Raw genomic sequence first — 13,518 nt, forward strand, 5'->3', positions numbered from 1 at the left:
TTATTTAATACAGAGATTGAGAAACAGAACAACAAAAATAGAGCAAAAGATTGCTAGATTAGATAATTTACAAATTAGTAAGAAAAATATGACTATACTAGTGGAAAATGAACAGAAAGTTAATTAAAAAAAAACACAAGATAGTCTATGAATGTATGAAAAAGTTCAGCATCCCTGGCAGAGCAAAGAAAATGCCAATTAAATTGAACCATTAAGTACCATTTTCAGTACATCAAATTGATAAAAATTAAAAGGTTGGCGCCAGTCCAAGGCTGGTGCGGTTATCATGGTTGAGGTGAAACGGGTATTTCTTACCATCTCATGGTAAGAAATAAATTTTAGGTAACCTCTCTAGAAAACAATTTGACAGTAAGCATCAATAGCTTTAAAACTATTCAAATGCTTTGACCCAATAATTCTGCGTCTGGCAATTTATTCTAAGGAAATCATCAGAAATGTACCCACAGATTTCTGAAAAAGCCTTTCTGAACTGTTTTATTGCAGTTATTTACAGTATCAGTTAGGACTGCATTTGGCTACATGTAACAGAAACCTGACAGAGGCTTAAGTGAGCAGGATGATGACTGTGCTCATGTATCAAGAGGTCCAGGGGTCACAGCTGGTGCAGCAGCCCCACGAGGCATGCCACCAGGGACCCTCGCTCCACACCTTTCCACTGCACCAGCCAGACCAAGCTGCTGCCTTCCTTACGCCTGAAGATGGCTCTGGCACTCCTAGGTTTCCCATCCGTGCTCCAGGCAGGATGAGAGGAGGACAGAAGTTCACGCTCGCCAAGTCTGCCCCTTTACATCAGAACACCACTGGTTTTTGTCAGCTTGTATCTCTTAACTGCCCAAAGCTGAGTCACATGATCACCCGTCAGGAGCTGTGGAGGTATCATTCTTCCCACCTAAAGTGGGGTTCTGCTAATGAGGAAGATGCAAGGGGTGATCCACTTAATCATGTCAGGTTTTTGGATTTTACTGACCTCGGAAAATGCTTGTAATGTTAAGTGAGAAGCTGGTCACAGGGCATATATAATCTCAATTTTGTTTTAAAAAATATATAATTTACATACATACATACCCATACACGGGAAATAACAAAATATTTATAATAGTTAATTTCTGTATGGTTGGCATCTTGCGTCTGAGTATTGACACGAGATCAACAGTTTTATAATAGGAAAAAAATGTTATCTTAAAAAAAATCCCATAAACTCTCAAAGGAGACTAAGTCCAAAATATGTACAATTATTCATTTTCATCTTCGTTGCCAAAAGAAAGGAGGCTACTATTTTTGATTTGCTTTTGTGAGTTCTTTTTAACTGAGTCCTGCTTATTTACTTCATCTTCATTTGTCTTCTTCTTTTTTGAACTTGCTGTTAAACCTGAATATTTTTCATCAGAGGGACGCTTGACAGGTTTTCGATACATGATTCTTCCATCAGCTGGTGCTGGTTCTTCATCTGCAGCAAAAACAGAATTAAAGAGCTTTTCTTCCCTCTGCACCACTTTGCTTTTGTAAAGCCTATTGCTGTGAGCTGATTCCAACTCATGGCGACCCAATGTGGGTCAGAGTAGAACTGCGCTCCATAGGGTTTTCAATCGCTGAATTTTTCCAAAGTAAGATTGCCAGGCCTTTCTTCCCAGGTACCTCTGGGAGGACTCAAACCTCCAACCTTCTCGTTAGCAGCTGAGCATGTTAACCATTTGCAACCCAGGGACTCCTTTCCCTTTATATACTTGCCTTTATTGCATAGTCAAATGGCAAGAACATCTCATATTGTATTAAGGATGTCTTTGAGTCAATTAGCCTCTAGCTATATGCCCCACGAGACATGTGGTCACTCAACAAAAACTCGCTGAAGTGTTCCATAAATGTGTCAGCGCCCAGCTAATTGCAATCAGGTTGTATTTTATAAGTACTCTGAAAAGTGATTGTTTAGAAAGCTGGCATTTCTGCCTAAAACAATGTAATAAATGTTCAGCAATAATAAAAAACCGCACTTCAGGTACTAATTAAATAGACTTTTGTTTATTGGTTTGTAAACCAAAGCACCTTATTTTTTTAAAAGGATGCTTTTACTTAAATTCACACTTGATCCTAACAATCCAATAAGGTGGTACAATGATTGCCCCCACTTTACTGATGAGGAAATTAAGGCTGAGGTGAAATAACTTGCTCAAGGTCACACATCTAATCTACTGAGGGTCAAACCCCAAGTTTAAATCTAGGATCATGCCTTTCAAAGCACTGCATAAATAAAGCCATTTCATATTCCAGGCTCCTTAAACTTAGAAAAACCAGACTTCTTTCAGACATACCCGCTTTGGCTGCCTTTATCTCTGCTTTGATTTTCATGACTTCTTCAACTGACAAGTCTCCTTTTTTTAAAACCACTACTTGGGGCTGTTCATCTTCTTTGTCGCTGTGATCACCATCTTCTTCTGGGAGCTGAGGCTGGATTTTCTAGAAGAAAGCATAAACAGTCTGTAGGCCACTGACCTTGACCTAAACACAACTCACTGGCTCTGTGAGAAACTGTGATTATGAAAGTGAAAGCAGTAACTTAATTGAATAAATGTGTTTGGCAATGAATTTTCAAGTAACTCCAAAGAGCCTAGCCCCCCTCCCCACCCCCCATAGGAGGGAACAGGCCTACTGCCAGTCGCCCTTGGTGCTTGTCCACTGGATTCATTTCTGTCTTGGCAGGACCCCAGACTGCAAGTTCCACCTTGGGGACCCTCTGCTTTATGGACCGCCATCATTCCCATCCTCCCTGGGGCAGTGGTGAACCATGTTGGTCCTCCCTGGTCCTCACCAACCCTTTCACCTCCATCTCTTCTCAAAGTTAGACCAAAAAATAACCAAGCAGCAGCAAAGTTCATAAAGCGACAAGTAAAATGTATGCTTTCTCCCACCTCTGCTCATCCCTTCTCCCTTCCAGCAGCCTGTTTAGTGGGTATCCTTTCAGCTGTTTTCTACATGTATACAAACATGTAGGCATGTGAAACATTTTGTGTACAAACAGGAGACTACTTGGTGACTTGCTTTCCTTTCTTTTTCCTTATTAGTTTAGATCATGAAATTTCTCAAATATAAAAACGGATAGAGAATAACGTAACAGAAACCATGTACTCACTACACATGTATGACAAACGGTAACCATTTGCCAAATGATCTGTCCATCCAAACCAAACCTATTGCCATCAAGTCGATTCCGACTCACAGTGACCCCACAGGACAGAGTAGAACTGCCCCATAGGGTTTCCAAGGCTGTAATTTTTATGGAAGCAGGCTGCTACATCTTTCTCCTCTGCAGCGGCTGGTGGGTTCAAACCACCAACCTTTCGGGTTAGCAGCCAACCAGGCGCTTTAACCACTGCACCACCAGGGCTCCTTATTTGTCCACCAGTGCTTCATAAATTAAAAATTTGGTTGTTTCCAGTTTTGTCCTACTATGAAAAATCCTTGAACATGTTTTTGTTTACTTTTGTGATCTTATATGTAAGATAAATTCTTGGAAGTGAAATTGCTGGGTTGAAAGGCACGCACACCAAAATGTGTCTTCACACATTATTTCAATAGCTTCCGTTACTCTACTTCTCACAGAGACTTGTCTCCAAAACAGGGCAACAAAACCCTGTGTGATCCAGCTCCAGCCTACAACCACAGCTTATCCTCCACAACTCTCTCATGGCCTCTAGACTCCAGCCAGATTTGAGAACTTGGCATCCATGACCATATCAGCTCTTGCTCCACCTGTCTCTGAACAAGTTCCCAGTGCCTAGACTGGCCTCCTGCCTCTGGCCAACTCCTACTCAAGCCACCTTCCAGACTTAGATCCTCTAGGAGTGCTTGCCTGAGCTCACCTCCTCTTCTTACTTATACCGTGCATAGTCCGTAAGTGACAAGCATGACACTTTTATAAATGTCTACGTCTCCACTAGGCTATCTCCTTCAAGAGGGTACTATGTGTTTCGTCTCTGTATCTAGGGCACCAAGCCTGGCACACAGCAGAAACTCAAGAAAATATTTGTTGATCTATTCACAAAAGACCAACAGTGAGGAACAGTGATGAACCATCTGAAGCCCTGGCAAATTACTCACAAGCACATCCACCCATTTTGTTTACACCCCTCATTTCCCAGTCTGCCTGGATCACTCCACATCTGCTCTTTCATGTTGTTGTTGTCAGCTGCCACTGAGTGCTCTGACTCATGGAGACCTTCTGTCCTGCACCGTCCTTACAATAGCCAGCACGGCTGAGTCCATCATTGTGGCTACTGTGCCAGTCCATCTCACTGAGGGTCCCCCTTGCCCTCACGGGCCCTCTACTTTACCAAACACGATGTTCTCCTCTAGCTATTCATACCTCCTGATGATGTGTCCACAGCAAGTGAGTTGGACGATTTTCTGTTGTGATCCATATGGTTTTCAGAAGTACACTGCTAGGCTCTTCTTCCTAGTCTAGTCTGTCTTAGTCTGGAAGCTCCACTGAAACCTGTCCACTATGGGTGACCCTGCTGGTATTTGAAATACCAGTGCCATAGCGTCTAACATCATAGCAACACGCAAGCCACCACAGTAAGATAAACTGACAGATGGATGGTGGTCTTTAATGATACCCATGTTAATTCACTATTTAATCATCAGTGTCATGGATTGAACTGTGTCCCCTAAATATATGTGTCAACTTGGCTGGGCCATGATTCTCAGTGGTTTGGCAGTTCAGTAATGATGTAATCATCCCCTATGATGTGATCTGATGTTGTAAGAGGATTAGAGTGGGATGCAATACTCTCACTCAGGTCATAGCCCTGATCAGATGTAAGAGGAGTTTCCCTGAGGTGTGGCCTACATCACCTTTTATCTTACAAGAGATAAAAGGAGAGAAGTGAGCAGAGAGGGACCTACTATCACCAAGAAAGAAGAGATGGGAGCAGAGCCCGTCCTTTGGACCCGGGGTCCCTGTGCTGAGAACCTCCTAGACCCAGGGTGAAGACTGATGCCAAGACACATGGAGATTTCCAAGTAAGGTCGGGCCCACAGATGTTGAAACGAGACAAGGACCTTCTCCCAGAGCAGATGGAGAGAAAGCCTTCCCCTAGAGCTGGCACCCTGAACCTGAACTTATAGACTCCTAAATCATGATAGAGTAAATTTGTTTGTTAAAGCCATCCACTTGTGGTATAGCAGCACTAGAAAACTAAGACAATCAGTTTCTGCTTATTTTTCTTTGAAAGCTTCCAGTAAATGACCACAAACAAGTAGATAATTAGTATTTTTAGCCAAGGAAATGGAAAAGTGAAATAAAATCATTCCTGGCGTTCATCACACTGACATTCATGATTCTGAGTCTCTTCTGCCTTTTTTTTCAAACTAGACAAGCGAGAGAAACAGTCTAAATAACTGTGGCAAGAACCACTGAGGACTGTCCAAAGCTATTCCTGAATCAACTCCCAAGAAGGTAAGTAAGATGATTTACCTCAATTATATAATGATTCCCCATGAAACACTTTTCCTTTTGTTAATAGTTCATCAGAATGCTAACTATATACTCAAACTGATTAAGAATGAAGTTGGCCTCTCAAACACAGCAACATGGGTATTTCTCTATAGAAAAACCTCTTGATTAAATCAGTCAGCCCAAATCACTGATACTGATTGGAAAGTGTTTTCCCCCAGTGTGCTCCTAAGACAGTGTTCCAAGCTGTAATCTTCAAGGTGTTAACTGTGGGTCCATGATCAGCACCAGGACTTCAAGCAAACCAGAAAGTTAGGTCTCATATTCTCCTTGCTGAATCTATGGTATGCCTCTTTTCTCAAACCTCATCCCTTTGGCATCATCACTGTTTCTGATAGTGGGGAGTGGTCATGTTATCACCTGATCATGTTATTGGCACTCAAAAATGGCTCCTTGTTGCCTACTGAATAAAAAAAAGTAAAACACGTTTAGAAATAATAAAAAAAAATACTATAAACATACCACACTTCATTGCCATTAGTCCCTCTATCACCTCTAAATGCCATCATCACCTCTACCCATGCTGTTCCCATCTCTAGCTCCTGACCTATCTATGCTCAAAATTTAATCAGAATATTCACTCCTCCATGAAGCCTTGACTGTTACAAGCACAGTCATCCAACCAATGTAACTGATTGACCATTACTTGGTGCCAGGCTTTGTGCTGGCAAAGTACAGAGGATTAAGATACTAACCTAGAGAGTTCCATCTAGTGGTGGAGACACACGGGTCCTCAGGTAGTTAGTTGCAATGCAAAATGATGAGTTATTAATTAGAGCTGAGCAGTGGACAAAGTGAAGAGAAGAACAGAGAAGGAGCAAATGTCTGGGGGAGATCTGAAGGGCTTCACAGAGGTGGTGACCCGTGAAAGTAAAAAAAGAGGCTGAGCGAGGTGTTAAAGAAAATGGCATTTTGGAGACCCATTTCTTTGTCCTCTCAGAGCCTGACACAGTGCCTTGGTTTAGCGCATACTCACTGGGTTGAATAATTTCAAGTCTATCTTGTCTCTTCTATGCTTTAAGAAGCTTGAAGGTTGGATCTTAGTATACGTGCTAGGCAGAGTACAAAATAAATTATTTCTCCAGACATCCCCTAAGCATAATGGTCTCTAACTACTGAAAGACGAAGAGCAGGTTTTGGTGTGAATCTGTTAGGGTGAAAGTCTGTGAGGGCTTAGAAGCCGATTCCCACCGACCCTATCCCTAAACTAGTCAAGTGTGATTCTTTCCTGAAGTTCTCTCGTATTAGGCTTCAGAATATAAACGTTTTGACTCAGATCCACTCTTCTCAGACTTACTTTTTGGTAACAAAGCACAGGGCTAGATCCAGGGCCTTCCTCCCAACACGCTTGACTCGAGTCTTAGGACATCAAGTTCTTTGATAGAGTGGCCTCAAGTTTCCTTATCTGAAAAAGGGGGACGACGCACTATCCACCCTGCTACCTCAGAAGCTTTGAGGTAAGCAAGTGAGAACGAAAAGGCAGGTAACAGGTATTTCTTAACGAATCTACCAAGGACCAGGCGCTTTACCTGGATCAGATCATTTTCAAGAACACAGCAGCGCCTTGAAAACGACAAAGATCTTCTCGTGCGCAAGAGGACTAGTTGTTAGAATAGGGATTTCTGAAAAACAATTTTTGGGACTGGGCGTGGGTGAGGGGGGGTACCAGTCACTATCTGGCTTCCAAGTCAAGGCAGAAACCGGAAATGGCGGGGTGGGCCGCAGTTTCCCAGGTAATGCGGCTGGCCGCGGCTTACCTTGGTCTCTACCGTGGGCCCTTCCCTGTAGCCCACTCGCTCCTTGAAGCGGGCCAAGAACGCCGGCTCGGCAGGCCGCACGTACGACACCTGATTCCGCTTGCTCATGGCGGTCTGGGAACAACAGCGCCCAAAGCTGACTTATGACGTTGAAAGGGGACGGCGCTTCCCCGTGACGTCACGTAAGCCCCGCCCCTAGGGCGGAAGCCGGGCTATCCCGCGACCTCAGTGCTGGCGATAACGTCCGACCTGAGCGCCAAATTCAAATTCGCGGCCATCTTGACTGGGCGGAATCCCGGCGCGCGGCGCGGCTAGGAGGCGGAGGCTTCGGCTGCTTAGGTGTCTGGGTCAGGATCCGGGAGTGAAGGTGCCATGGCGCCCGGCTGCAAAAGTAAGTACGGAGCTCCCGCTTCGTGACCCCGTCCCCGCCCTGAAATACAGCTGCGAAAGGACCGCTGCCCCCCGCCCCCCAGGCGCTCGGAAGGTTCCCTGTTGTGTGTGAACGGCGGGGGCTGACTGAGCGACGAGGAGTGTTTGGAATCTCTCTGCCCCTCCGAGACAATACACTGGTGGAACAGCTCGCACCCCTTCTCTCTGTGTATCGGGCGCATGCTACGAGCCCGGCGCTGCTCTAGGCGCTTGGGAAGAGCTTGTTGTTAGGTGCCGTCAGTCGCTTCCGACTCACTGACGCTGTGTACAACAGAACGAAACACTGCCTGGTCCTGCGCCATCCTCACAATCGTTGTGATGTTTGAGCCCCTCGTTGCAGCCACTGTGTCAGTCCATCTCGTTGAGCGTGTTCCCCTTTTTTGCTGACCTTCTACTTTTTTTTTTTTTTTTTTCTACTTTACCAAGCATGATGTCCTTCTCCAGGGACTGATCCCTCTTCATAACATGTCGAAGCCATCCTGCTCCTAAGGAGCCTTCTGGCTGTACTTCTTCCAAGACAGACTTGTTCTTTCTTTTGGCAGTCCATGGTATATTCAATATTATTCGCCAACACCATAATTCAAAAGGTTTTCCTTTTAATTATCCAGCTTTCCCATGCATATGAGGCGATTGAAAACACCATCGCTTGGGTCAGGCGCTAGTTCTTAAAGTGACATCTTTGCCTTTTAACACTTTAAAGGTCGTTTGCTGCAGATTTGCCCAATGCAGTTCGTCGTTTGATTTCTTCACTGCTACTTCTTTACTTCTATGGGCATTGATTGCAGATCGAAGTAAAATGCAGTCCTTGGCAACTTCACTGTTTTTTCCGTTTATCATGATATTGCTTATTGGTCCAATTGTGAGGGTTTTTTTATATTAAGAGGTAATCCATACTGAAGCTGTGGTCTTTGATTTCATCAGTAAGTGCTTCAAGTCCTCTTCACTTTCAGCAAGCAAGGTTGTGTCATCTGCATATCACAGGTTGTTAATGAGTCTTCCTTCAATCTGGATGCCACATTCTTCTTCATATAGCCCATCTCCCCAGGTTATTTGCTCATCATACAGATTAAGTCTGATGAAAGGATCCAACCCTGACACACACCTTTCTTGATTTTAAACCATGCAGTATCCCTTTGTTCTGTTTGGAATGGATGTCTCTTGGTCTGTGTACAGGCTCCTAGTGAGCACAATTAAGTGTTCTGGAATTCCCATTCTTTGCAATGTTATCCATAATTTGCCATGATCCATACAATTAAAAGCCTTTGCATAGTCACTAAAGCACAGGTAAACAACTTTCTGGTAATCCCTGCTTTCAGCCTGACATCAGCAATGATATGCCTTGTTCCATGTCCTCTTCTGAATCCAGCTTGAATTTCTGGCAGTTCCCTGTTGATGTATTGCTGCAACCATTTTTCAATTATCTTTAGCATAATTTTACTTGCGTCTGATATTAATAATATTTATTGTTCAATAATTTCTGTATTCCATTGTATCAACTTTCTTGGAATGGGCACAAATACGAATCTCTTTCAGTCAATTGACCAGGTAGCTGTCTTCCACATGTCTTGGCATAGACGAGTGAGGGCTTCCAGCGTTGCATCCGTTTGTGGAAACAGCTCAGTTGATATTCTGTCAATTCCTGGAGCATAATAAATTAATGAAGAGCATGAAGTCTGGATCCAAAATGCCTGGGTTCAAATCCTAGTACTTCTCAATGACTAACTCTTCTCATATCTCGGTTAAGAATAATGCCAGAACTATCTACCTCTGTAGTTTTAAATTTCGTTTTATCTCCACTATTGACTTATTAGCTTTGCTTCCTTTTTTTAAAATAAACTTTTTATTCTAGAATAATTTTAGATTTACAGAGAAGTTGCACACACATGCAAATCAGTATTCGTCCAATCATCTGAGGTGTCCTCTCTCTCTGAACCTCTCTTCTCTGGCATTTTACCCGACAAATGGCAGCTGCTCAGCTTCCTCAAACTCCAAATCCTCTCTTTCTCCTCAGCTCATTGAGACCCCCAAGCTGTGTTTGGACTGCCCTCCCTGGACTGGGGCCTGGAAACTCGAGGCAGTTAAACTGGTGAAACTGGAGCAACTGAAGGGCTCACTGGTTTTGCTCTCCTTATCTCAGGATCGCTTTACTGTGCTGCCTCTTGTCCAATATCAGAAAAGTTGTTGCGTATATTTTGTCTAGTTTCCCGGTTACTTAAGACAGAAGGGTAAGCCCAGCCCCTGTGGCAACATTTTGGCTAAAAGTAGAAGTCTGTTTTGGTTTGTCTTTATTCCTAGGCTGTAGCCTTTTGGTCTCCCATTTGAAAGCATGGGTGTTTTCCAGGGTTCTGAACCCAAATTTTCATTCCTCTCAGCCTCTTAGCTGCAGCTTTTAGGATCAACAATCACTTCCAGGGGAAAAGGAGCCCAAATGCTGGGCTCACAGTTTTGGGTTCCCATCCTCTTGGATTTTGTCTCCGCGTTTCCTTACTGCCTTGGTAGGTCTCCAGTGCCTTCAGAGAGATGTTTTCTATGTTTTGGCTGCTTTTCTAGTTGCCCTGAGGTGGAGTTCTATACACAGAATCTATCGGTGGAGCTGTAATAGTAAGGAAAGCCTGGCTTTAATAAACTACAGTTTTACGCTGGAATAGAAATCAAAACGGTCTATAAATGAGGGAGCGTGAAAAGTAGAAAGAAGATTGAAATAAATCCTATTAACACGAAGAAAGGTTATAACTGCTGCCTTTTGAAGTGTCATCTGTTTATGCTACAGTCCTCCCTAGCCACTCACATCCTGGTTCTACTATTCCTAGCTCTGGCGTGCAGGGATGACCTGAACCTTAAAGCATTTGTAAAGTGCGCTATCTTTTGCTGTCGTCTAGAGGATTCGTGGTTGTTGTAAATGATGGTGACAGAGATGCCATCGTTTGTACAGAGTAAAGAGCCAGACTGTGTTCACCGACTGCTTTTAGCGTTGTCCATGATCTTTAAGGATGGCTGAGATTTAGGTGCCGGTTCTGACCGTTCCTCCCCATGAGACCTCCAAAACACCACCCGAGTGCCTAACTTCAGCCTGTGCTTCTGTTTGGCGCTGACCTTTTCTGCTGTCGGGACATACACTGAGCCCTGCCCATGCTCTCTATCCTAACCCTAAGTTTCTTCTTTCTCCAGCTTTTTAAGGACCAGGCCTCATCTTTACTAACATGAAAGCTTCCCTATTGTATCTTTGGGTCTTCTCATTTATTGTTATTATTATTTTGCTAAAAATATAGAGAAATGGTTTCTTTATGCCAAAACTCTTGCGGGGGAAGGACTGTGCAGGGCAGGTGGGGAATTGGGCAACGTGTGGTTTATTTCCTGCTTCACAAACATTCATTTACTTGAGGCAATTGAGTTGTTTTGTGGTAGTTTTTTGCTTTGAGCTCTTATGATGTGAGCAGAATAGAAATTAAAAAGAAGTCCTTTTTTTTTACTGTTGTCATAATATTTATTCATTCAAAGATATTTATTGAGTGTTTACTGTTAGGCACTGCTCTAGATAATGCCGTATTGTCTGTTTAGGAGTGGCAGAGAATAAATTAATGTATATTATCACAGCAACAGTACTAAGTTCTTTGTAGGAAAATAGAACCAAAAGATACGCAATTATGTCATGTAGCAGGTGGTCATGGACTATCTTACTGAGAAGGTGATATTTGAATAAATACCTAAAGAAATTGGGAGAATGTTCTAGGCAGAAGCCACAGGAAGTGCAAAGGTACTGAAGTGCGGCATGTTCAGGGAAAAGCAAGAAGTCCCCTGTGGCTGGAGTGGAATAAGTTGTGTAGCAGGGAGTGAGTTGTGGAGGTAGGGGCGGGGCACAGGGTAGGTGGTTACAACAGATCATGTAGGGTCAAGTAGGCTATTGTAAGGATTTTGCCTTTTGCTCTGAATGAGATGGAAAGCCACAGCAGGGTTTTGAAAAGAGTGACTTGCTATGACACACACATGCTCACGTGTATGTATGTTTGTTTATTTTAGTAGCTTTTTATTTTGCTGTAATTTAAACTTATGGGAAAAAAATACAAGAATAGTCCAAGGAATTCTTGTATAATACGCTTTACCCATATTAAGTTTGGCAGTTTGAACTCAACCAGAGGTGCCTCAGAAGACCTGGCAATCTGCTTCCAGAAGAAAAACCTGTGGAGCAGTTACACTCTGCACGTATGGGGCCACCACGAGTCGAAATCGACTTAATGGCAGCTAACAACAACAACTCGTATTAACCGATTTACATTTTGCCCCATTTGTTTTATCATTCTCTCTCTCTTCCCCATCCTATCTGTCACTTTTTCTGTATATATGTGTATATGTGTGTAGATATATTTAAAATATATACGTGCTTATTATTTTTTTTCTGAACCATGTGAGAGTAAATTGGGGATGTTGTGTACCTTCACCACTAAATATTTCAGTGTGTAATTTCTAAGAACAAGGATATTAACTAATCACATGGCAACTATCAAAATCAAGACATTTTACATTAATGTAGTACTGTTGTCCATGTTTTACTTTTGTCAAATGTCCCAATAATGTATTTATAGCTATTTTCACCCAGACCCAGATTCAATACAGGATCTTACATTGCATCTAGTACTCGTGTCTGACTCTTTTTTTTTTAAACAACCATTCTGCCTGCTGGGTTGAGATTAGATGGGGTTAGGGTAGGGGGAATGAGAGAAACAGGGAGCCTGTTGTAATAACTCGAGTAAGAAATGCTGCTAGCTTTGATCCAGGATAGTAACAGTGGTTTTGACAAAAAGTTGTAGGATTCTAGATGTATTCTAAAGGTTGACCCAAAAGAATTGCTGACATATGGGATATGAACTGTGAGTAAGAAAAGGGTTGGGGATGACTTCAAGATTTTTGGCCTGAGCAGTTAGAAAGATGGAGTCTTCATTAGCTGAGATGGAGAAGCACATCTGGGCCGAGGGGGTGATCAGAAGCTTAGTTGTGGACACGTTAAATTTGAAACATTGCCAATTAGACATCCAACTGGGGGTGTCAAGTAGGCAATTAGATATAAGAGTGTGGGGGTCAGGAGAGCAGTCCAGGGAGAGGGTTTTAATTTGGGAGTCATCAGCGTATAGGTAGCATTTAAAACCATGAGACTGGATGCCATCAGTGAGTATGGACAGAAGAGTGGAATGAGGACTAAGCCAGGGAGCAGAGGAGGCTGAGACAGATGGATCATCAGCTGAGGAGCGGGCTATATAAGAATGAAATTTTAAACAACTCTAATGATTTCTTGTGTTATTTTCTAGCTGAGTTACGCAGCATGACAAATACGCAGTCTAACCAAACAAGGTAAGGGAAAACTTCTGTTGATTAGCCCCCAAAGAATTGTCCTTGTTGGGTGCTGTTGAGTCGACTCTGACTCATAGCGACCCTATATGACAAGAACTGCCCCATAGAGTTTTCTAGGCTGTAATCTTTACGGAAGCAGATCACCAGGTCTTTTCTCCCACAGAGCTACTGGGTCGGTTCAAACTGCCAACCTTTTATTAGCAGCCAAGTGCTTAACCATTGTACCACCAGGCTCCTTTCCAAAGAATTACCCAGATTAGAGGTGTAATATTCCTAAATAATCATTTATTATAGTAGAGGGTACTTGTTTCAAAATTAAACTTGGTCCTGGCTACTGGAAATCTGAGAAAAACACATACTTCCCCCACCCTCTGACTTTTAGGCTGAAAGACGGAATCAATAACCTAACTCTCCCTTGACGTGACTTTTTTTTATTGTTGCTGCTAAGAAGGAATTGAG

General features: G+C 43.0%; 2 protein-coding genes across 3 annotated transcripts in view; one reads left to right on the plus strand and one right to left on the minus strand.

Moving 5' to 3' along the window:
- KIAA1143 (KIAA1143 ortholog) lies at positions 1-7,433 on the minus strand. The gene is made up of 3 exons (XM_049863026.1): positions 7,288-7,433; positions 2,328-2,472; positions 1-1,468 (listed from the first exon to the last, which is right to left on the minus strand). The coding sequence occupies exons 1-3, from the start codon at positions 7,393-7,395 to the stop codon at positions 1,254-1,256; spliced, it is 468 nt and encodes a 155-aa protein (XP_049718983.1). The 5' UTR covers positions 7,396-7,433; the 3' UTR covers positions 1-1,253.
- A 121-nt stretch (positions 7,434-7,554) lies between these two features.
- Positions 7,555-13,518, plus strand: part of KIF15 (kinesin family member 15) — a 61,388-nt gene continuing 55,424 nt past the window's right edge. For both annotated transcript variants that reach the window (XM_049863014.1, XM_049863015.1), the window contains exons 1-2: positions 7,555-7,678; positions 13,017-13,059. In XM_049863014.1, coding sequence (XP_049718971.1) covers positions 7,660-7,678; positions 13,017-13,059 — 62 coding nt within the window. In that variant the 5' untranslated portion in view covers positions 7,555-7,659. The remainder of the gene's footprint in view (positions 7,679-13,016; positions 13,060-13,518) is intronic.

Source organism: Elephas maximus, chromosome 20, assembly GCF_024166365.1.
Source record: "Elephas maximus indicus isolate mEleMax1 chromosome 20, mEleMax1 primary haplotype, whole genome shotgun sequence".
NCBI classification, from domain to species: Eukaryota; Metazoa; Chordata; class Mammalia; order Proboscidea; family Elephantidae; genus Elephas; species Elephas maximus.

Excerpts from the sequence above, each read along its gene's own strand:
- KIAA1143 (XM_049863026.1), bottom strand. The coding sequence starts at position 7,395 with ATGAGCAAGCGGAATCAGGTGTCGTACGTGCGGCCTGCCGAGCCGGCG. Across the intron at positions 2,473-7,287 it reads GGCCCACGGTAGAGACCAAG|AAAATCCAGCCTCAGCTCCC; the intron begins GTAAGCCGCGGC and ends GCTTTCTTCTAG. Across the intron at positions 1,469-2,327 it reads GATAAAGGCAGCCAAAGCGG|ATGAAGAACCAGCACCAGCT; the intron begins GTATGTCTGAAA and ends TTTTTGCTGCAG.